The sequence below is a fragment of the Bufo bufo genome, chromosome 7 (assembly GCF_905171765.1).
Source record: "Bufo bufo chromosome 7, aBufBuf1.1, whole genome shotgun sequence".
Lineage (NCBI taxonomy): Eukaryota > Metazoa > Chordata > Amphibia > Anura > Bufonidae > Bufo > Bufo bufo.
Genome location: NC_053395.1, coordinates 11,287,424 through 11,308,600, shown reverse-complemented (window position 1 = coordinate 11,308,600; position 21,177 = coordinate 11,287,424). Strand labels below are relative to the sequence as shown.

Here is a 21,177-nt window from a genome sequence, read left to right as displayed (position 1 = left end):
GGGGGTGCCGGGAGTCAGACCCCCCCCATCGATCAGATTCTGCTGACTATCCAGTCCATCAACATTAAACACCTGAAAACCCCTTTTGCGGTTGGAAACCTTTGCTTCCCTCACGTCCCACAGTCACAGCAACGTAGAAAGAAGTAGCGCCACAGCGCGGGCACAATATGGCGGAGTCTAAATTGACTGCGCAGCGCCATCTCCCGTCATGGTTGATAAGCTACAGATGATATCCTCTGGCAACAGGAGATGGATCCCTGCGGTTTACACTGCCGAGCAGCTGACGGTGGGATGATTGACAGCCCCGTCACTGAGGAACCAGAGTCCTGAATATTAGATTTTACAGAGGAAAAAAAAAGTTTATTTATTTACACAGGACAAGCGAAGCACAAAAAAAAAGGCTCAGCGCAGGACGGTCTGTGGCACCACAAGTCTCAGGTATCCCCGGCAGTCAGGGCATGATGGAGTCCACACGGTGGCCACTGCCCGCAACGTGGGTAGACAATACATGTAAGTGTCCATAAGGTGACGATGTACAAATCCGAATTCACAACAAGAACAGCCCCGCTCGTGGCGGCAGTAACAATATGGCCGACGATGCTCAGTACTTCCGCTGTCGAGGGAAGATGGCGGACGAGCGTTTCGGGGTGGGCACAGAGTCGGGGTCCATGTCGAACAGATCGCGCCCGGTCTTCAGGATCTGCTCCTCGATCTTCTTGTGGCGCTTCATGTCGGAGAGGACCTTGTCTAGACGCGCCTCTCTCTTCTGACTGCAAGCCGAGCCCCCTGATGAGAGGAGAAAGGGTTAACTATATAAGATACCTGTGGCATCACATAGAAGCGTCCACAGAGCCACCCATCACCACATCTGCATCCATCAGGCGCCATAGACCCCCCCCAAAAAAAACATCTCCTCACAGGTTCAGGCTGCTGCTTTGCCCTCTCCTCATGCTTTACACTGCCACTCTGCTCTATTAGGACATAACTATGTTCACTGACTCCGGTTCAGCTGAAACATCTATTTAAAAAGGGGTTCTCCAGAAATAAAAAAAACTAAAATACGTAAATATTACTTTATAACTTTCATTAGTTAGAATGGCTCGTTTTGTCTGGGGAGCGATCATCAGCGGGAACAAAATGGCCGCCGTCCTATTAGTGCGCCCAAAACCCGTCCTAATCGCACAGCAGGACAGGTTACTTCACTACAATGAGCCATAGAGCCGCCTCATCCTCCTCTCTGCTCCTCAGGGATTAGGATCCCAAATACAGTTTAGGGCTCATTCACACGACCGTGCCGTGTTTTGCGCTCCACAAACTGCGGATCCGTAAAACACGGATGCCGCTCGTGTGCCTTCCGCAATTTGCGGAACGGAACTGACGACCCACTATAAAAATGATCTATCATTTTTACGGGGCCACGGGCACCCGGAGTGCTGTCCGCAATTTTTGCGGCCCCATTAAAGTGAATGGGTCCGCACCCGAGAAGCAAAAAATGCGGCTCGAATGCGGAACCAAAACCACAGTGGTGTGAATGGGCCCTTAATATGATCTTCAACTGAAGATCTGTGGGAATGGAGCCCATGAGGAGACATGAGGTACAGAGAGGAGGTGGGATGTGGCCGTGTCCTGCTGTGCGATTAGGACGGGCTTAGTGCGCACTAACAGGACGGCGGCCATTTTGTTTCCCCTGATGATCGCTCCCCAGACAAAACGAGCCATTATAACTAATGAAAGGTATTTGGGAATATAGTTAGGTATTTTTATTTTCTTAGGCCCCTTTCACACGGGCGAGTATTCCACGCGGATGCGATGCGTGAGTTGAACGCATTGCACCCGCACTGAATCCGGACCCATTCATTTCTATGGGGCTGTGCACACGAGCGATGATTTTCTCGCATCACTTGTGCGTTGCGTGAAAATCGCAGCATGCTGTATATTCTGCGTTTTTCACGCAACGCAGGCCCCATAGAAGTGAATGGGGCCGCGTGAAAATCGCAAGCATCCGCAAGCAAGTGCGGATGCGGTGCAATTTTCACGCATGGTTGCTAGGTCTATAAACTGTATTATTTTTCCCTTATAGCATGGTTATAAGGGAAAATAATAGCATTCTGAATACAGAATGCATAGTAGGTGATCAATTGAGGGTTAAAAAAAAACAAAAAAATTAACTCACCTTCTCCACGTAGTTCCCGGTCTCTTCTTTACTTCTTTAATGATGAGCTGTGGGCTAAAGGACCTGTGGTGACGTCAGATCACATGCTCCATCACCACGGTGATGTACCATGTGATTGGAGCATGTGATCTGACGTCACCAAAGGTCCTTTAGCCCACAGCTCATCATTAAAGAAGTAAAGAAGGGACCGGGAACTACACGGAGAAGGGGAGTTAATTTTTTTATTTTTTTTTAACCCTCAATTGATCACCTACTAAGCATTCTGTATTCAGAATGCTATTATTTTCCCTTATAACCATGTTATAAGGGAAAATAATAACATCTACACAACACTGATCCCAAACTTGAACTTCTGTGAAGAAGTTTGGGTACCAAACAAGCGTGATTTTTCTCACGCGAGTGCAAAACGCATTACAATGTTTTGCACTCGCGCGGAAAAATCGCGGGTGTTCCCGCAACGCACCCCCACATTTTCCCGCAACGCCGGTGTGAAAGAGGCCTTAAAGGGGTTGTCTGAGTTATTTTTTTTGTTCTTTGTATGTTTCTAACTAATCAAATGTAAGGGCTTTGCAATTCACTTACTTTATCTCCAGTTGCTGCTTTCTCAGATCTCACTGAGGGTCACATGACCTGCGATGTCAGCTTCTCTCCCTGCTCTGATGATGATTTGTGCACAAGCCTGAGGTCAGTGTTGGCCACGCCCCCCTGCACTGCCAACTGCTGCTTATTGCTCTCTCCCTGGATTCTGTCATGACATTTGAGGCCTATAACCTAAACCTATGGCCAGGTCCGTCCAAATAGCATGAATCCGAAACTGTACTTATTACATCTGCCTGTGGCTCTATTAGCGCATAAAACAGGTTTTTATAAACCTTGGGCGGCCCAAGGGGACGTCGCTTCATACAGAGTGCCCAGCCGCAGCCATCTCCGTCTGGTGCCCAGCGCCGCCTTCCCACTAGAAATCTCCGCCCTCCCTGTCTATAGTTCCGCCTTCCTCACCTCAGCCCCGCCTCCGCAATCCTCAGGTTATGCCTAGTGCGCACGCGCAGGATCTGGCAGAGGGACCGGACGATTGCGGAGGCGAGGCTGAGGTGAGGAAGGCGGCGCTGGGCACCAGACGGAGATGGCTGCAGCTGGGCACCAGACGGAGATGGCTGCAGCCGGGCACCCTGTATGAAGCGACGTCCCCTTGGGCACCTTAGGTAGGTGAGTGACAGGTTATAAAAACCTGTTTTATGCGCTAATAGAGCCACAGGCAGATTTAATAAGTACAGTTTCGGATTCATGCTATTTGGACGGACCTGGCCATAGGTTTAGGTTATAGGGCTCAAATGTTATGACAGGATCCCTTTAACCCCTTCAGGACAAGGCCATTTTTTGCAAATCTGACCAGTGTCACTTTAAGTGGTGATAACTTTAAAACGCTTTGACTTATCCAGGCCGTTCTGAGATTGTTTTTTCGTCACATATTGTACTTCATGTCACTGGTAAAATGGAGTGAAAAAAAATTAATTTTTATTTATAAAAAAAAAAATACCAAATTTGCCCAAAATTTGGAAAAATTAGCAAATTTCCAAGTTTCAATTTCTCTACTTCTATAATACATATTAATACCTATAAAAATAGTTATTACTTGTCATTCCCAAAATGATCCAAACATGAAGAAGACATATGGGGAATGTAATTTTATTTTTGGGGGATGTTACAAGGCTTAGAAGTTTAGAAGTAAATCTTGAAATTTCTCAGAAATTTTAAAAAACCAACTTTTTAAGGACCAGTTCAGGTCTGAAGTCACTTTGTGAGGCTTATATAATAGAAACCACCCAAAAAATGACCCCATTCTAGAAACTACACCCCTCAAGGTATTCAAAACTGATTTTACAAACAATGTTAACCCTTTAGGTGTTTCACAAGAATTAATGGAAAATAGAGATACAATTTTAAAATTTCACTTTTTGGACAGATTTTCTATTTTAATATTTTTTTCCCACTAACAAAGCAAGGGTTAACAGCCAAACAAAACTCATTATTTATGGCACTGATTCTGTAGTTTACAGAAACACCCCATATGTGGCCGTAAACTGCTGTACGGGCACACGGCAGGGCGCAGAAGGAAAGGAATGCCATATACGGTTTTTGGAAGGAAGATTTGGCTGGACTGGTTTTTTGACACCATGTCCCATTTGAAGCCCCCCTGATGCACCCCTAGAGTAGAAAATCCAAAAAAGTGACCCAATTTTGGAAACTAATACGGTGGCAGTTTTGTTGGTACTATTTTAGGGTACATATGATTTTTGGTTGCTCTATATTACACTTTGTGCGGCAAGGTAACAAGAAATAGCTTTTTTGGCACCGTTTTTTTGTTTTGTTATTTACAACATTCATCTGACAGGTTAGATCATGTGATATTTTTATAGAGCAGGTTGTCACGGACGCAGCGATACCTAATATGTATACAGTTCTTTTATTTATGTAAGTTTTACACAATAACAGCTTTTTTAGAACAAAAAAAAAAATGATGTTTTAGTGTCTCCATATTCTGAGCCATAGTTTTTTTATTTTTTGGGCGATTGTCTCAAGTAGGGGCTCATTTATTGCGGGATGAGGTGACTGTTAGATTGGTACTATTTTGGTGGGCAAACGCCTTTTTGATCGCTTGCTGTTGTACCTTTTGTGATGCAAGGTGACAAAAAAATTGTTTATTTAGCACAGTTTTTATTTTTTACGGTGTTCATCTGAGGGGTTAGGTCATGTGATATGTTTATAGAGCCGGTCGATACGGACGCAACGATACCTAATATGTCTTTTCCCTATTTTTTTTTTTTTTTTGGAAAAGGACGCATTTTATTTATTTTTTTACTTGAAACTTAATTTCTTTTTGTAAAACTTTAATTTTATAAACTTTTTTTTTTCACTTTATTTTTTGTCCCACTCTGGGACTTCAACATTACAGGGTCTGATCCTTGTTTCAATACAGCACGATACATCTGTATTGAACTGTTAGTGTCTTACACTGTAAGACGCTAACAGTTGCCTAGGAGACCCAGCCTGGGGGCTGGGCCTCTTAGGCTTCCGTACATGACAGGCCCCAAGCCTTGGAATGGCTTGGGGCTGCCATGGCAACGATCGAGTCCCCGCCACAGCAGAGCGGGGACCTAATGTCAGCGGCATATGAGGGATTAATCCACCGGCATCGGCGTTATCGCAGCAGCGATCCGACGGTCAGTAACTGCTGGATCTCTGCTGCGGACCGGGAAGACCGCACGACTGCAGGACGAGAGCACTAATTGCCGGCGTTTGAGGACGAGCTTTCTCGTCCTGGGTCGTTAAGGGGTTAAGGAAAAACATTAAAGGGAACCTGTCACCGGGATTTTGTGTATAGAGCTCAGGACATGGGCTGCTAGATGGCCGCTAGCACATCCGCAATATCCAGTCCCCATAGTTCTGTGTGCTTTTATTGTGTTAGGGCTCTTTCACACCTGCGTTTTTTTCTTCCGGCATAGAGTTCCGTCGTCGGGGCTCTATGCCGGAAGAATCCTGATCAGGATTATCCTAATGCATTCTGAATGGAGAGAAATCCGTTCAGGATGCATCAGGATGTCTTCAGTTCCGGACCGGAACGTTTTTTGGCCGGAGAAAATACCGCAGCATGCTGCGCTTTTTGCTCCGGCCAAAAATCCGGAACACTTGCCGCAAGGCCGGATCCAGAATTAATGCCCATTGAAAGGCATTAATCCGGATCCGGCCTTAAGCTAAACGTCGTTTCGGCGCATTACCGGATCCGACGTTTAGCTTTTTCTGAATGGTTACCATGGCTGCCGGGACGCTAGAGTCCTGTTTGCCATGGTAAAGTGTAGCGGGGAGCGGGGGAGCAGTGTACTTACCGTCCGTGCGGCTCCCGGGGCGCTCCAGAGTGACGTCAGGGCGCACCAAGCGCATGGATCATGTGATCGCATTGGACACGTCATCCATGCGCATGGGGCGCTCTGACGTCACTCTGGAGCGCCCCGGGAGCCGCACGGACTGTAAGTATACCGCTCCCCCGCTCCCCACTACTACTATGGCAACCAGGACTTTAATAGCGTCCTGGCTGCCATAGTAACACTGAACGCATTTTGAAGACGGATCCGTCTTCAAATGCTTTCAGTTCACTTGCGGTGTTACGGATCCGGCGGGCACCTCCGGCAAATGGAGTACACGACGGATCCGGACAACGCAAGTGTGAAAGAGCCCTTAAAAAAAACGATTTGATACATATGCAAATTAACCGAAATGATTAATTTGCATAAGTATCAAATCTGGGTTTTTTACACAATAAAAGCACACAGAGCTATGGGGACTGGATATTGCGGATGTGCTAGCGGCCATCTAGCAACCCATGTCCTCAGCTCTATACACAAAATCCCGGTGACAGGTTCCCTTTAACCCCTTCAGCTGCACAGACTCAGGGCTGAAGGCTTTACTGAGTAGCTGCAGGCAGTGAGACAAATGCTAAGCACAGGAGCTGACAGAAGTTCTGCAAAGCATTGCAGGTAGGAGGAAGATCCTGTGTGTATCAGCAGTGTCATTATACAGCTGGGACTTGTAGTCCTACACATACAACATGCTGCAGAGTCTCCCAGCAGTCAGACATGTCACTCAGGGCAGCTCTTGTATTCACTCCCTTAGCAGAGCAGGGGGGATGGGGGGCCAGAAGAGAACCAGGGAAATGAGGACATATATGTTTTTTTTACCTAAAACTTGCTTAGCTTAGTTATATATCGCTGACCTTCAGATTCACAGTGCTATATATTTTTTTTTCATAACTCGGACAACCCCTTTAATTCCCAGAGAACCCCTTTAAGTGTAAGGCGGAGAGAAATCCATCACCCATCTCAGAGCTCAAGAGAGCGTCCCTCCACCATGCTTTACACTGCAGCTCTCCTTCATTCAGGAATGGTTGTAGATGGAGAATAACTCCCCGGCTTAATACATATATGTAGCAGGGAACCTGCAGGCAGCCTGTACTCTGCTGATGAATGTGCAGAGCTCCGCCCCTATTTTAGCCCCTCCCATCACTTACCAGGCGTTCGTCGCCTGTCAATTAAAGAGCTTTTCGGGGTGACAGGTTCATCATCAAAATCAAACTCTGTGGGGACAGGAGGCCTGCGGGGGGCAAGAGGACAAACATCAGGACAGACGAAAGGAGGAATCCGATTGGTCATTACAGGCTACACCAGTGATGTCATCACCGCTACATGATAAGACAACTGCTTGAATCACAACTCCCAAATAATGAATCTGTCCGTTCACGGGCGGCAGCGGACGGACGGACGCGCCCCAATACGGAGGTCAGACTGGGAGATTGTTACTCAAGCAATTCCCTAATAAATTCTGCACAGAAGCTTTCCCTTAAAGGGCCGGTGTCCAATCTCCTGTAAATAAAGCTCCGTTACTGTAGAATGAAAACCTGTGCTTCAGTTCATCGTTTTTCAAAACTTCTGCTTGCTGTAAGTGAATGATGTTCATAAGGCTGAGGGTTTGTTACAATTGTATCCAGCCCATAAATACATACTGCCCAGACTGATACATTGTAACAAACAGGATGAGTGTTTAGCTCACAGCGGAATGTCTGGACTTGATTCTTTGCACAAAAAAAAACACGTTGGCTTCTATTTACTGACAGCAAGCAGAGACTTTGGGAATGGATTGATGATGAAGTTGTATTGGACGCGTCCTGGCGCTGCCCCCGGGTCACTCACGTGTCGTCTTCCTCCTCCTCCTCCTCCTCTTCCTCCTGCTCCTGGTCCGACTCCTCGTCCAGGGGGTCCGGCTCGGGGGTGGGCGGTCGGTGCAGCAGGATGTCCACCTGGAGGGGCAGCGTCCTCTCGCTGGCAATGAGCTCGTACAGGCGTTTTATGTCCTCGGGCGCCGGTGTCCAGCCGTCCGTCTCATCCAGGTCGTCATCACTACACGGGATGCACCAGTCCTCGTCATCCTCATCGTCCTCCTCCTGCCGCCGATCTCCATCACCCCCCTCCTCCTCATCATCATCATCATCGTCGTCTCCTTTCTCTCCATCTTCTTTCGGATTCTCCTCTGCCTCTCGCGCCTCCTCCTCATCTTCCTCATCGTCGTCTTCTCCTTCCTTCACCGCCAGCGACTCCATCCTGGACGTCACCTTCTCCTCGCCATCTTCCGACGATTCCTGCATCTGAACACGGAGGAGGGGAGAAAGTTTCGGTTAGTTAACCCCACAGCTGCTGTCTAACGCTCTCCTGAGTGGGCTGTCATATGCTTATAATGGAGTCCCCCTGTAATAACCAGTATCAGTCCCGGGTGGGGGGAGGGCAGATAATGGCAGCCCCTTATCCCGGGGGGTAGTCAGCACCCCCTCCTATCAGCACTCACCCCAATGCGCGCGCTGGTCTCCCCTCTCACAAATATCCACCTCTAATCAGAAGGAGGAGGAGGCCGCCATCTTGTCTGAGTCTGTTTACCCCGCCAGGACCACAGGACGTCACATCCGGTCTTCTCCTTCCAGCTGCTGCCACGCTCCGGAGCCTCCACACGGTGGCGCTGTGCGATTGAGGCTCCTGCTGCTATCTTTATTTTGGCGGGGAGCACAGTGGAGGAGGAGAAAGCAGCTGCTCTCCTGGGTGACATTATGCGCTCATTTCGTGGCTTCTAATAGAAAAGATCAACACGGGAGAGGATCTGCGTGTGACTGGACGCTGACAGGTATTTATAACCAGTGACCGCAGTAAACATGGACGCTGCGCTTGGCACCGGTCACGTGACCGCTACTATAACGTCTCAGTTTGAACGAGCCAATGAGGATTGGTTTGCGTTTCAAGCCTCTCGCTGGTCGCTGGGTTTGGGCGTCACGTGCCGCTTTCGCACCTTCTCATTGGCTGTTGATGAAAGCGGTCGCCAAATACGAAATAGAGAGCTAGTAACCGATAGTTCCCTGAGGTAACGGAGGCCTGCGACCGGAGGAGAGCGAGCAGCGGCCCGGGACTGAGAGCCAGGCCTGCGGATAGGTAGGTGTATACTGTGGCGGGGGAGCTGAGGCAATAATGAGGAGTAGACACAGAGCAGCCCCCCATGATAACATATCATATCCTCCTCCGGGGGGCTGATAGCTCACGTCTCATTATCTGTGTCTGGGAGAGCTGGGTTATAACCAGCATGGCCGCCCTCACACTTGTCTGTCAGGCTGAGCCCTTCAGGACTCTAGGAAAGCTGGGTGTTGGTGGAGGGTCACTGACCACATCTGTGCAGGCCACCGTACCGTTAATGGCGTCTACCACGTGGAGCGTGACCTGTACACGGTAACGACGTGACTAAGCCGGTCTGATGTGTCTTTTTGTGTACTGGCAAGAATCGCGCCTGCCGTGAGCCTCTGCCGACCCCCTGACCAATCTGACAGCGGCGTGACCTGGGCGGCCATTAGTTGTGGGGGCAGCTGGCGCTGGAGGCGGCCATGCTGGTGCCTTTTATCGTCCCCAGCTCTGCCCACAACGGTCTGGAGAAGCCACCATAACGCGGAGGAGCCGGTGACACCCAACGCTGCAGAGTAGTCTGCAGGCTGAGGCTCTCTAGGAGTTGCAGAACTACAGTTCCCAGCATGCTCTGACTGCCTCCGGTGGATGATGTCCATCCCTGGGGTCGGTACATTTACTGCTGGAGTCTCCGGCACATCCCGTGAATCCACCATATTGCCCTTCACCCTCCATGAAGGCACCAGACCATAAGATGATCCTCCTTCCACCAGGCATGGACAGGAAGCATCATGGGGGCCCCTCCATCGTCTCCTCAGTGTCTTCCTGTCCCCTCCAGAGGAGTATCAACATGGCGGCAGTTGGCGCCTACCTCAGGCAAGGTTTGGATTTGTGCCCGCCGCTATGATCCAGATCCCATAACCTCCGGACCGGCAATGGAGGGAGATGAGCAGCAGTGACTGGACCTATCACTGAGTCCCTACAGTCTGGAACTGGCTGCCCGATCGTCTTGGCTCGGGCAGGTGACGTCACCAAGGGAGGCCTTAGAAATGCCTTTCTGTAAGCAGGCCCCCGGTGACATTTTCGGTGCCCTGCTTGTTGATTGGCTGGAAAAAAAAGGGGCACGTGGGTTAAGGCGAAAGTCGTTCTCTGTCCCTGGTGCTCAATATATTCGGGTGGCGTTTTTCACGCTTCCTGTAGCCGGAGAGTGGAGCCTCAGTGTAATGTGCAGGTTCACGCCTGTATAGGTGCGCGCTGTGGCCTCTCGTACACGGCCGTGTCTGTCTTGCAGTCTGCAGATCTGCAAAATACGGATGGTGTCCATGTGCTGTCAGCGTTTTATTTGCAGATGCATTCATTTTAAAGGGGTCATCCTGGAAGTTTTATTGATGACCTATTCTCTGGATAGGTCATCAATATCAGATAGGTGGGGGTCTGACACCCTGGCCCCCGCACTCCCAGGCCAGAGACGGACGAGGGACCTCGACTTCTTCCTCTGCATGTCGTCCGTCCACTCCCAGGCCAGAGACGGACGAGGGACCTCGACTTCTTCCTCTGCATGTCGTCCGTCCACTCCCAGGCCAGAGAAGGACGAGGGACCTCGACTTCTTCTTCTTCAGCTTCTTCCTCTGCATGTCGTCCGTCCACTCCCAGGCCAGAGACGGGCGAGGGACCTCGACTTCTTCCTCTGCATGTCGTCCGTCCACTCCCAGGCCAGAGACGGACGAGGGACCTCGACTTCTTCCTCTGCATGTCGTCCGTCCACTCCCAGGCCAGAGACGGACGAGGGACCTCGACTTCTTCCTCTGCATGTCGTCCGTCCACTCCCAGGCCAGAGAAGGACGATGGACCTCGACTTCTTCCTCTGCATGTCGTCCGTCCACTCCCAGGCCAGAGACGGGCGAGGGACCTCGACTTAATGGTTAAAGTGTGAATGGAGAAACCCGGAACCATGAGACGTTCACTCCTCAACATTGAAATCTCAACGCCAAGAAGGAAAAGTTATGGAATTATGGAAATCTCAGCATCCATGGACTTGTTAATGATAAAAATTGGGGGAAAAAATATTCAAAATATCTGGATTTATTCAGTATTGAGTGAGCGCCACGTATAGAAATCCAGGCACTTCTATCAATGAGGTTATTAATGGTTGTGTGAGGAATGTTCTGCCACTCTGAATGCACTTGGGCACGCAAATCATCAAGATCCACTGCAGGCAGCAAATTTTGCAATTTTTTTTTATGAATGAAGTCCTAGATGTGCTCGATGGGAGACAAGTCCGGAGATGCCATGGTAGCATAGACCACGAAGGCTGCTCACAGCAACATGCGGCCTGGTGTTGTCCTGTTGAAAAAGGTTTCCTGTACCTGAAATGAAGAGTAGAGGGGTCCGGCTACCCCACACCTTAATCCTGAGAGTAGGACTGATGTGAGGGCCTCTTCATGGCGCTGCCCATGTGTTCTCCAGACCAATTTCTGTTTAAAGTCAAAACTAGGGATGAGCGAATCAACTTCGGATGAAACATTCAAAGTCGATTCGCCTAAAACAGTTTCAGTACTGCTCCGTACAGTATTGGCTCCGATGAGCTGAGCTTATTACTTCGCAAAGCCTCGAGAGACTTTGCATAATGACTTCAGAAAATGATTTATACAATAAAAAAATAATAATAATTTCCTGAACTCTGGTTCGGGAAATGTTTTTTTACAGTATAAATCAATTTCTGAAGTTATTATGCGAGGCTTTGCGAAATAATAACTTCGGCTCATCAGATACGAATACTGTGCGGCGGGGGAGCTCCGTACAGTATTGAAAACTAGGTCTCTTATGCGAATCGACTCCGAATGTTTCATTCGAAGACGATTCGCTCCTCCCTAGTCAAAACTGTGCAAAACTTCCCAGATCCTTCTCTCTGGACCCGTGGGACAAGCTCAGTGCCTTTCCTTCTCTTCTCTCGATTCCAAAAGTACTGAGGAAAATTTGGGAAGAGAAGGTGAAAATTATTTTAATAACCCCAAACTGGTATCCACTTCTGGCCTCAATGGCAATAAAAAGCCCATGGACTCTAGTCCGGTATCTGGAACCAGGAAAGACTGCATCGATCTGGGGGCTTGGATCTTGGAAGGATGATACTTAGAGGGTTGTCCGGTCCCAAAATCTAAATTCTTTTTCTGTGCTCCTAACACCCCTCACCATCCATACTTATGCCCCAATGCCTGTTTTTCATGTCTGAGCTTTCCTTTCCCCCTGGAAGACATCACATTATCCTGGGAGATCTGTTTACCTTCTCCTCTTCTTGTTTTGTTGAATACATAACTTTATTGATACACAAGCCTGGCTGCACTGCACAGAGATGAGTCGCAGGCTGGCCACGCCCCCTCTGTCTGCAGCAGCTCCTCCATCTGTAACTCCTGTGTCCATGTTATACAGCCAGACGGGAATCTACTTCTCACCCAGTGTCTAAAGCCCATCGCTGACCGTCCGCAGGCTCTGCCCTCACATGTGTATCTAATCCTATCCTGTGATACTGTCTGCTGAGCTGTGTATCTAATCCTATCCTGTGTGATACTGTCTGCTGAGCTGTGTATCTAATCCTATCCTGTGATATACAGTCTGCTGAGCTGTGTATCTAATCCTATCCTGTGTGATACTGTCTGCTGAGCTGTGTATCTAATCCTATCCTGTGTGATAGTCTGCTGAGCTGTGTATCTAATCCTATACTGTGTGATACTGTCTGCTGAGCTGTGTATCTAATCCTGTCCTGTGTGATACTGTCTGCTGAGCGGTGTATCTAATCCTATCCTGTGTGATACTGTCTGCTGAGCGGTGTATCTAATCCTATCCTGTGTGATACTGTCTGCTGAGCTGTGTATCTAATCCTATCCTGTGTGATACTGTCTGCTGAGCTGTGTATCTAATCCTATCCTGTGTGATACTGTCTGCTGAGCTGTGTATCTAATCCTATCCTGTGTGATACTGTCTGCTGAGCTGTGTATCTAATCCTATCCTGTGTGATACTGTCTGCTGAGCTGTGTATCTAATCCTATCCTGTGTGATACTGTCTGCTGAGCTGTGTATCTAATCCTATCCTGTGTGATACTGTCTGCTGAGCTGTGTATCTAATCCTATCCTGTGTGATACTGTCTGCTGAGCTGTGTATCTAATCCTATCCTGTGTGATACTGTCTGCTGAGCTGTGTATCTAATCCTATCCATTGTGATACAGCCTGCTGAGCTGTGTATCTAATCCCATCACTGACCGTCCACAGGCTCTGCCCTCACGTGTGTATCTAATCCTATCCATTGTGATACAGCCTGCTGAGCTGTGTATCTAATCCTATCCTGTGTGATACAGCCTGCTGAGCTGTGTATCTAATCCTATCCTGTGTGATACAGCCTGCTGAGCTGTGTATCTAAATCCTTATGCACACTACCGTATCCATTTTGCGGTCTGCGAGACGCAGATCCGCTAAATAAGGATACTGTCCGTGTGCGACCTGTTTTTTTTTTTTTTTCACAGTCCCATTGACCTCTATAGATTTCAAGTCTGCATTATGAGGACTAGAATAGGAGGTTTTGTGTTTTTTTTTTTTTTTTAACTCGCATACGGATGCGGAAAACACATGGACATCATCAGTCTGCTTTCCTCATCCATATATCAGTACAGCAAAAGATAGAACATGTCTTATTCTGGTCCTCATAATGCAGATCTAAAACCCATAGAACTCAATGGGACTGGAAAAAAAATGCCCGTCTCACACAGGCAGTATCCTTATTTAGCAGATCTGCTACTTGGTGAGAGCAGAACGGACACGGTCCTGGGCATGAGGCCTAATCCTATCTTTTTTTGGTCCTGACTGCTGAAGGGTTTATCTTGGGCCATCATGTGTGATACACGTGAGATAAGACCGTGATCAGTCTGAGAAACACGGTCCGCGTGTCGCCGCATCTCCCAGGCCGACCGCACTCTCCTGACCGACCTGACGATATGACAGTAATGTATGATACCGCCAGTCTCTTATCTGGTCGGGGAAGCCGAGGTTGGCCTGGGAATTGTGGCTGACACGTGGACTGAGACATGGATTCCTGGGCCGATCACAGTAGTTTGCATGATCCCCATCACTCGTGGTGTTGTTACCAGTGGGGTACCTCAGGGATCTGTTCTGGGACCCATATTGTTTAATATCTTTATCAGAGAAATTGCAGAAGGCCTCGATGGTAAGGTGTGTCTTTTTGCTGATGACACAAAGATTTGTAACAGGGTTGATGTTCCTGGAGGAATACACCAAATGGAAAAGGACTTAGGAAAACTAGAGGAATGGTCAAAAATCTGGCAACTAAAATTTAATGTTGATAAGTGCAAGATAATGCACCTGGGGCGTAAAAACCCAAGAGCAGAATATACAATCAGTGATACAGTCCTAACCTCAGTATCTGAGGAAAGGGATTTAGGGGTCATTATTTCAGAAGACTTAAAGGTAGGCAGACCATGTCATAGAGCAGCAGGAGATGCTAGCAGAATGCTGGGTGTATAGGGAGAGGCATTACCAGTAGACAGAGGGGGGCGCTCATGCCGCTCTACAGAGCACTAGTGAGACCTCATTTGGAGTATTGTGCTCAGTACTGGAGACCATATCTCCAGAAGGATATTGATACTCTAGAGAGAGTTCAGAGAAGAGCTACTAAACTGGTACATGGATTGCAGGATAAAACTTACCAGGAAAGATTAAAGGACCTTAACATGTAGAGCTTGGAAGAAAGACGAGACAGAGGGGAGATGAGAGAAACTGCTAAATACATAAAGGGAATCAACAAGGTAAAAGAGGAAAGAATATTTAAAAGAAGAAAAACTGCTACAAGAGGACATAGTTTTAAATTAGAGGGGCAAAGGGTTAACAGTAATATCAGGAAGTATTACTTTACTGAGAGAGTAGTGGATGCATGGAATAGCCTTCCTGCAGAAGTGGCAGCTGCAAATACAGTGAAGGGGTTTAAGCATGCATGGGATAGGCATAAGGCCATCCTTCATATAAGATAGGGCCGGGGGCTATCCATAGTATTCAGTATATTGGGCAGACTAGATGGGCCAAATGGTTCTTATCTGCCGACACATTCTATGTTTCTATGTACTGAGCTGCCGTAACGGTGACATCCACAGTGTGCCCCATGTGCCATAAACAGTGCTCCCATTGCCATCCGCAGTACCCCCCAATGTGCCAGTCAGTGCCCCCAGTGAGATCCACAACATAGCCATCAGCCTCTGTGGATGATAGGAGTCAGTACAGGCTTCACATAGAAGCCTGTACACTGCAGAGAGCGGCCAGCAATCCTGTGTATGCGCACTAGCATTCAGCATAGTGTGCTTGCGTTGTGATGACGGCCGGCGCTTTCTTGAGCAGGAGGCGGTGACGTCAGACTGAGACTCGCCGGAAGACCAGAAAGCCGGACAGGAGCAGTCACCGGGTGGTGGATCTTGGAACGGGCTGCGCTGTGGAAGGAAGGTACCACACCAACATTCTTCCCTCCACAGGTCAGTATTATGCCCCAATTTACGTTTAGCCTGGAGAACCCCTTTAAGATAAAGAGCTGTCATAGCCATTGACACCGTGGTGGCCGCTAGAAAGGTGGCGACGTAGAATTATCGTAAGATCTGGTAGAGGATGCATTACATATCTTTACTGTTTTGGACGTTTTACAAGAAGGGTTCGCTAAAGGTCTTGCACTTATAAACCTGCACAGAGGGTTCAAGTATGCGCGTTTTTTTTTTTTTTTTTTTTGTATAATAAAGTTTTTGAAAGTAACAGAGAGACTAAGCCCCAGAGTTAGAACATCTGTTCAGCGTGGAATCTTAATTTAGTTTCATCAGGATTAATCTAATCGGGGTAAAACCAGTTTTTTTGGGTTGCGATCACTTCAGCAAGATGGGGGTTAATGAAATTAAAGCATTTTTAGTTGGAGCCTTTTTTTTTGACTATTAGGGATGATAGAATTATTTTCCAAACTACCGGTTCTTTTCCTGCTGAAGTAGTGACGGACGCGCTGACCGGTGGCGCTCAGGAGCTGCGGACTCTGCTCAGTCCTGGAGGAGGCCTAATAGTCTCTACAGCGAATGGATATTTGCTATGAGTTTGAGACTGTCAGGTCCAGAGGACACTGAGAAGAAGGAGGGGGGCCCTTTTTAAAGAGGTTCAGTAGCTTTTTTTTTTATTACTGATGTGATCGGTGGGGCTCCGACACCCGGGACCCCCGTCAATCGGCTGTTTGAGAAGGCATTAGCCCCGCAGCATTCTCTCTGTTTCCCGCAGGCCCAGTGACATCACGACTACCAGCACTGGCCTGGTCATGGTTCAGTCCCATTGAAGTGAACATGGCTGAGCTGTGCCCAGGCCAGTGGTAGTAGTCGAGATGTCACTGGGCCTGTGGGAAGGCCGCAGCGCTACCTTCAGGAGGATCAGATCATGGTCTGGTGGTGACTTAATGGAGGTTTTGTGAAAGAGCAATTACTGGTAGGTTGTATAACTTTTTATTTTTTTTTTATTTTTATTTTCCTGACTGTTTGGGTTCTGTTCTTTTTGCACCTATGACAGTTCTTCTTGTCACGGATATAACCACTATGAAAGAGGTCCACAGCTCGGTGGTGATTGACAGGAGTCGTTGGATGGCACCAGTCAGTATAAGATGCTCAGTGGGGCTTGTGCTGGTGACATGGCTGCCGGTCCTCTCCTCCTGCGCTCGCTGTATTGTGTTGTGGACGCCATGAAATGAGCAGTGACTTGTACAATGGCCTGTGAGGCTCATCTGTGGGGGTGACGTTCTGGGGTCCTATGTGATCCTGTCATTGCCGTGATCTACAGCCATCACCTTGTCTCACTCCTCACTCTGGTTTCTGTTTTTCAGGTGACTTTATTGGTCCTGGGGACCCCCTGTGACAGAGGATCGGGGATCAGCGACTACGTACTTCTACAGGTGAGCACTTATAAATATAGCTGTCAGCATCCACCCCTGGTCCTTGGTATCTGAAGGGCCCGATGGTCTTCCTCCAATGCTGCCACGTCTCAGGGTTCTTATTCCTACAAGTCTCTAGAGCTCTTTGTGCGGTTTTCTGTTGTGACAGGTGACGGGACATCCTGGCGGTTTTATCTGATGTGAGTATTTGTCCCTAATCCATTTTGCAGCTTCTGGTTTGAACATGGCGAAGAGAGTAAGCATCATGGATAGCCACGGGGTGACTGTGAATAAGAAGCCCTCGCCTTCCCGGGTGCGAGTAGCGGTGCGCCTCCGGCCGTACATGGAGAAGGGGGAAGATAAGGTCTGTGTCCGGGGCCTGGACTCGCAGTCGCTGGAGATTGTAAACTGGAGAAACCAGCTGGAAACCATGCAGTACCAGTAAGTTCAGTCACCAGCACTCGGGGCAGAGTGTGAGGAAATGTTATGTTGGTAATTTAGAACCTGCTGGGTGACGGAAATGATCTTATATGAAGTTTTGGGGATTTGACCCTTTCTGTGCTCCTCAGGTTTGATGCCTTTTATGGGGACAAGGCCACCCAGCGTGAGATCTACACCGGCTCTGTGTATCCAATTCTTCCTCACTTATTAGTTGGGCAGAATGCCAGTGTGTTTGCCTATGGACCAACAGGAGCGGGTATGTAGTGTCCTGGAGGTCCACTTTATTGAAGTCCTGGACTCGGTATAACAAGTCATCTTTTCCAGGTAAGACCCACACAATGCTGGGGAGCCCAAACCAACCGGGTGTCATACCACGAGCTGTGAGAGACCTGCTGCACATGACTCGGGGGATAAATTATAAACCTGTGGAGGAGAACTGGAGCTACTCCATCACGATGTCCTATGTGGAGATCTATCAGGAGAAGGTGGGTCCCTGTGTGCTGCCCTGCCAGAGATTATCCATATCTGCGAGATCTGTCTAACATCTGTCTTCTCAGGTGATGGATCTTCTGGAGCCCAAGAACAAGGACCTTCCAATCCGAGAAGACAAAGACCACAATATCCTCATCCCGGGGGTAACTCAGAAGACCATCAACACCTTCTCAGACTTCGATGAACATTTCATTCCTGCAAGCCAGAACCGCACAGTGGCCTGCACCAAACTGAACGACCGCTCCAGCCGTAGCCACGCTGTGCTGCTCATCAAGGTGAGAGGGGGGGATAGAGTTTGCTGTTCCCTGGATTGTCAGATAACTGGTGTCTCCACCTTCAGTCTTCTGTAGTAGTTCTGCATCTTAGGGTTCATGTCGGGCTGCAATGCACAGGCACTGGCCGCGTGCCCACCGCTTGCGGATACATTCACTTGAATGGGTCCGCGATCCACAAGATTCAGTCATGTTCTATTTTTTGGTGGTGTAGAAGCACAGACTGAGATCCCACAGAAGCGCTCCATAGTGCTTCAGTGGGCCTCCATATCCTACGGACTCATTCGCTTGAATCTGTGATACAGCACACACGGCCGGTGCCTGTGTATTGCGAACCCGCTGTTTGTGGGCTGCAATACGGGCACGGGCTGCATGAGCCCTTAAGCAGATAAATAGAATTTTTTTTTTTTTTTTTTAATCACTTTTTTTTTTTTTTATTAAACAAGTTTTCAAAGTACAGAAAAGAGAGGGATATGCATGTACAGTCAAATCTGCTACTCGGAAAATTGTCAAGATTTTTACCATAATTGACATCCACAGCACGACAGTAAAAACTGACTAAGCAAAAATATACCCTTTCCGATGTATCCCAACATAGAACAACTCCCCCACCCAGCGATGAGACGAGTACTGTAACACTAGTATAAATATCGGGTGTCAGGGCGCTGAAGAAGATAAAGCCGACACCCTAGATGTGATCTTGTCCTCTGCACCTTCCATGATAAGGGTCCATTCACACTTCCGTAGTGTATTGCAGCCGGCACCCCCATAGAAATGTCTATTGTCCGCAATTGCGGACAAGAATACGACATGCTATTTTTTTTTTTTTTTTTCCGGAGCCGCGGACCGGAAGATCGTAGACATGCTTCGGAGATGCGGTCAGCACACGGTGTGCTGTCCGCATCCATTTAATTGCGGCCGTGTGAATGGAGCCTAAGCCTGTCTCTCCACTCCTTCATCCCAGGTCACCCATCATAGTCGTCATTGCCAAAGTCACTCCTCCCAAGGCCGTCATAAGTGAACCTGTACCTCATTAATCCTATAAGATACCCACTTGTCCCAGATATTTGTGAACTTGGCCAGGCATTGCCTTTTAATATATACTCCTTTTTCCAGGTGGAGGATCTCATCCATTCTGTTCAAGAATTCAACCCTGGAAGGTGGTTGAGGTCTAAGCCAGTATCTAGATGAATAGAATTTCAGAATCAATATGGCCGCCCCAGTCTGACTTCACACTGTCCCCATATTACTCTGTGGTGGAAAAAACAAAAACCCACACCACCACCACCTTTTTGCGCAGAGCAACCATGTTTACTCTTCTTTTCACCCGTCTGTCCCCAGATTGTTGTTTCGAGGCTTTTCCTCGTTCAGATTGTGCAGAGATCTGACTTGCGCTGTAATAAAAGCTCCCCTGTCTGCGCTGCATTGAGGGCGAGCGCAATTTTTTTTGTTCTGTCTGTTAATGGTATTATGGCGCATTAGCTTGGAAGACTGCCGGAAATTTACCGTAATAATTCCCAGAGGGGATGAATGGCACTTATGAGAATGCAGAATTTTAGTGTTTGATTTATTATGTGGCGAGATGATAGCAGAGGTTAACGTGCTTCCCAGCGTTAGCAGTAGGTAGCGCTGTACATCTGTAGAGGGTTGTTTCTGCCCTGGTAGATTTTGTATACTTGGGTGGATTACAGTAGTAAGTAAACCGCACAGGAACCTGGAGTATATCAGACTTCCAACCATCACCTTGGACACCCACAGACATACAACATGCACCTAACTGCTCCTGATGTTTCCTGAAGGTTGTCCCTGACACGAGCGGCCACGCTGGCACTACTGTTGTTTGCCACGTTACCATTCTTTGTGGATTGTGAAGTTCTAGACTGTGCTGAACATAAACCTACATGGATGTCAGGTTATAAAACGTTCTACTTGTCTCTTCAGGTGCAGAAAAATCAGCAGGTCCCTCCTTTCAGGCAGCTGACCGGAAAGATGTATCTGATAGACTTGGCAGGTTCAGAAGACAACCGCCGTACTGGAAATCAAGGTATCCGCTTGAAGGAGAGCGGCGCCATCAACTCGTCTCTGTTTACTCTCAGCAAGGTGGTGGACGCTCTCAATCAAGGGCTCCCCAGAATCCCTTACCGAGACAGCAAGCTGACCCGTCTCCTGCAGGTGAGTGTGGAGCAGGCTTCACTTTCCAACCTGCTAGTTTAAATTCACCAAACTAAATATGTCAGTGAGGATTTGCTGACTCCTTTCTTGATAATAACACGGTTCTGGAGGAGCCAGTAGCATACCCCTATTGATGTCATCTCTGCTACATTTCACCTGCAGCCAGGGTAGGGTTAGTCGGTGTGGCATATCTCCAGTGCCTCCTCCCACCAGAGTTTCGCACTGTCCACACAGAATACAGAGTTGCTCGATTTTTGTGGCTCTGGCTTTGGGATGGCAATGCTGTTGTCGCGTGTCTAATGCTTTTTCCTGGTTGACTTAGGATTCACTCGGTGGCTCTGCCCACAGCGTTATGATCACAAATATCGCTCCAGAACAGAATTATTACTTTGACACTCTCACTGCCCTCAACTTTGCTGCCAAGTCTAAGCAGATCATCAACAGACCATTCAGCCAGGAAACCACACAGGCACCAGGTAGGAGGTCATCTCCAGGGAATGGGTCGGTCTTGTAGACCTAAAGTTGGCAGGAGATCCACTGAGAAATGTGATCTCATGTCTTCTCTTTTCCCCTCCTCAGTCCAGCCTGCCATGAAGAGACCTCGGGATGATTTGGAGAACTCTGCCCCATCTCAACACTCTAAAAAAACCAAGACTGATTCCACAGAGGAGTCTCCTAATATGTCCAAAGACACAAAGAAGTAT

The 21,177-nt window shown here is 48.2% G+C and overlaps 2 protein-coding genes across 8 annotated transcripts in view; one reads left to right on the top strand and one right to left on the bottom strand.

The window, feature by feature from the left end:
- LOC121008080 (kinesin-like protein KIF22) overlaps positions 1-21,177 on the top strand; it is a 101,926-nt gene that overhangs the window by 77,146 nt on the left and 3,603 nt on the right. For 3 of the 7 annotated variants that reach the window (XM_040440423.1, XM_040440422.1, XM_040440416.1), the window contains exons 1-9: positions 9,051-9,195; positions 17,049-17,117; positions 17,327-17,537; positions 17,666-17,793; positions 17,862-18,022; positions 18,095-18,304; positions 20,243-20,473; positions 20,796-20,949; positions 21,053-21,173. In XM_040440423.1, coding sequence (XP_040296357.1) covers positions 17,341-17,537; positions 17,666-17,793; positions 17,862-18,022; positions 18,095-18,304; positions 20,243-20,473; positions 20,796-20,949; positions 21,053-21,173 — 1,202 coding nt within the window. In that variant the 5' untranslated portion in view covers positions 9,051-9,195; positions 17,049-17,117; positions 17,327-17,340. Of the gene's footprint in view, positions 1-8,786; positions 8,894-9,050; positions 9,196-15,605; positions 16,338-16,485; positions 16,658-17,048; positions 17,118-17,326; positions 17,538-17,665; positions 17,794-17,861; positions 18,023-18,094; positions 18,305-20,242; positions 20,474-20,795; positions 20,950-21,052; positions 21,174-21,177 lie in introns of those variants that run through there. The other 4 variants (XM_040440417.1, XM_040440421.1, XM_040440418.1 and 1 more) reach the window with 4 other exon arrangements.
- LOC121008082 (PAXIP1-associated glutamate-rich protein 1-like) lies at positions 334-8,720 on the bottom strand. The gene is made up of 4 exons (XM_040440425.1): positions 8,564-8,720; positions 7,915-8,366; positions 7,236-7,318; positions 334-786 (listed from the first exon to the last, which is right to left on the bottom strand). Exons 2-4 carry the CDS (start codon positions 8,364-8,366, stop codon positions 602-604), a joined length of 720 nt encoding a protein of 239 aa, XP_040296359.1. The 5' UTR covers positions 8,564-8,720; the 3' UTR covers positions 334-601.

Coding starts and splice junctions, on each gene's coding strand:
- LOC121008082 (XM_040440425.1), bottom strand. CDS start 8,366: ATGCAGGAATCGTCGGAAGATGGCGAGGAGAAGGTGACGTCCAGGATG. Junction 7,319..7,914: donor GAGGAGGAGGAAGACGACAC/GTGAGTGACCCG, acceptor TGCCCCCCGCAG/GCCTCCTGTCCCCACAGAGT. Junction 787..7,235: donor TGACAGGCGACGAACGCCTG/GTAAGTGATGGG, acceptor TCCTCTCATCAG/GGGGCTCGGCTTGCAGTCAG.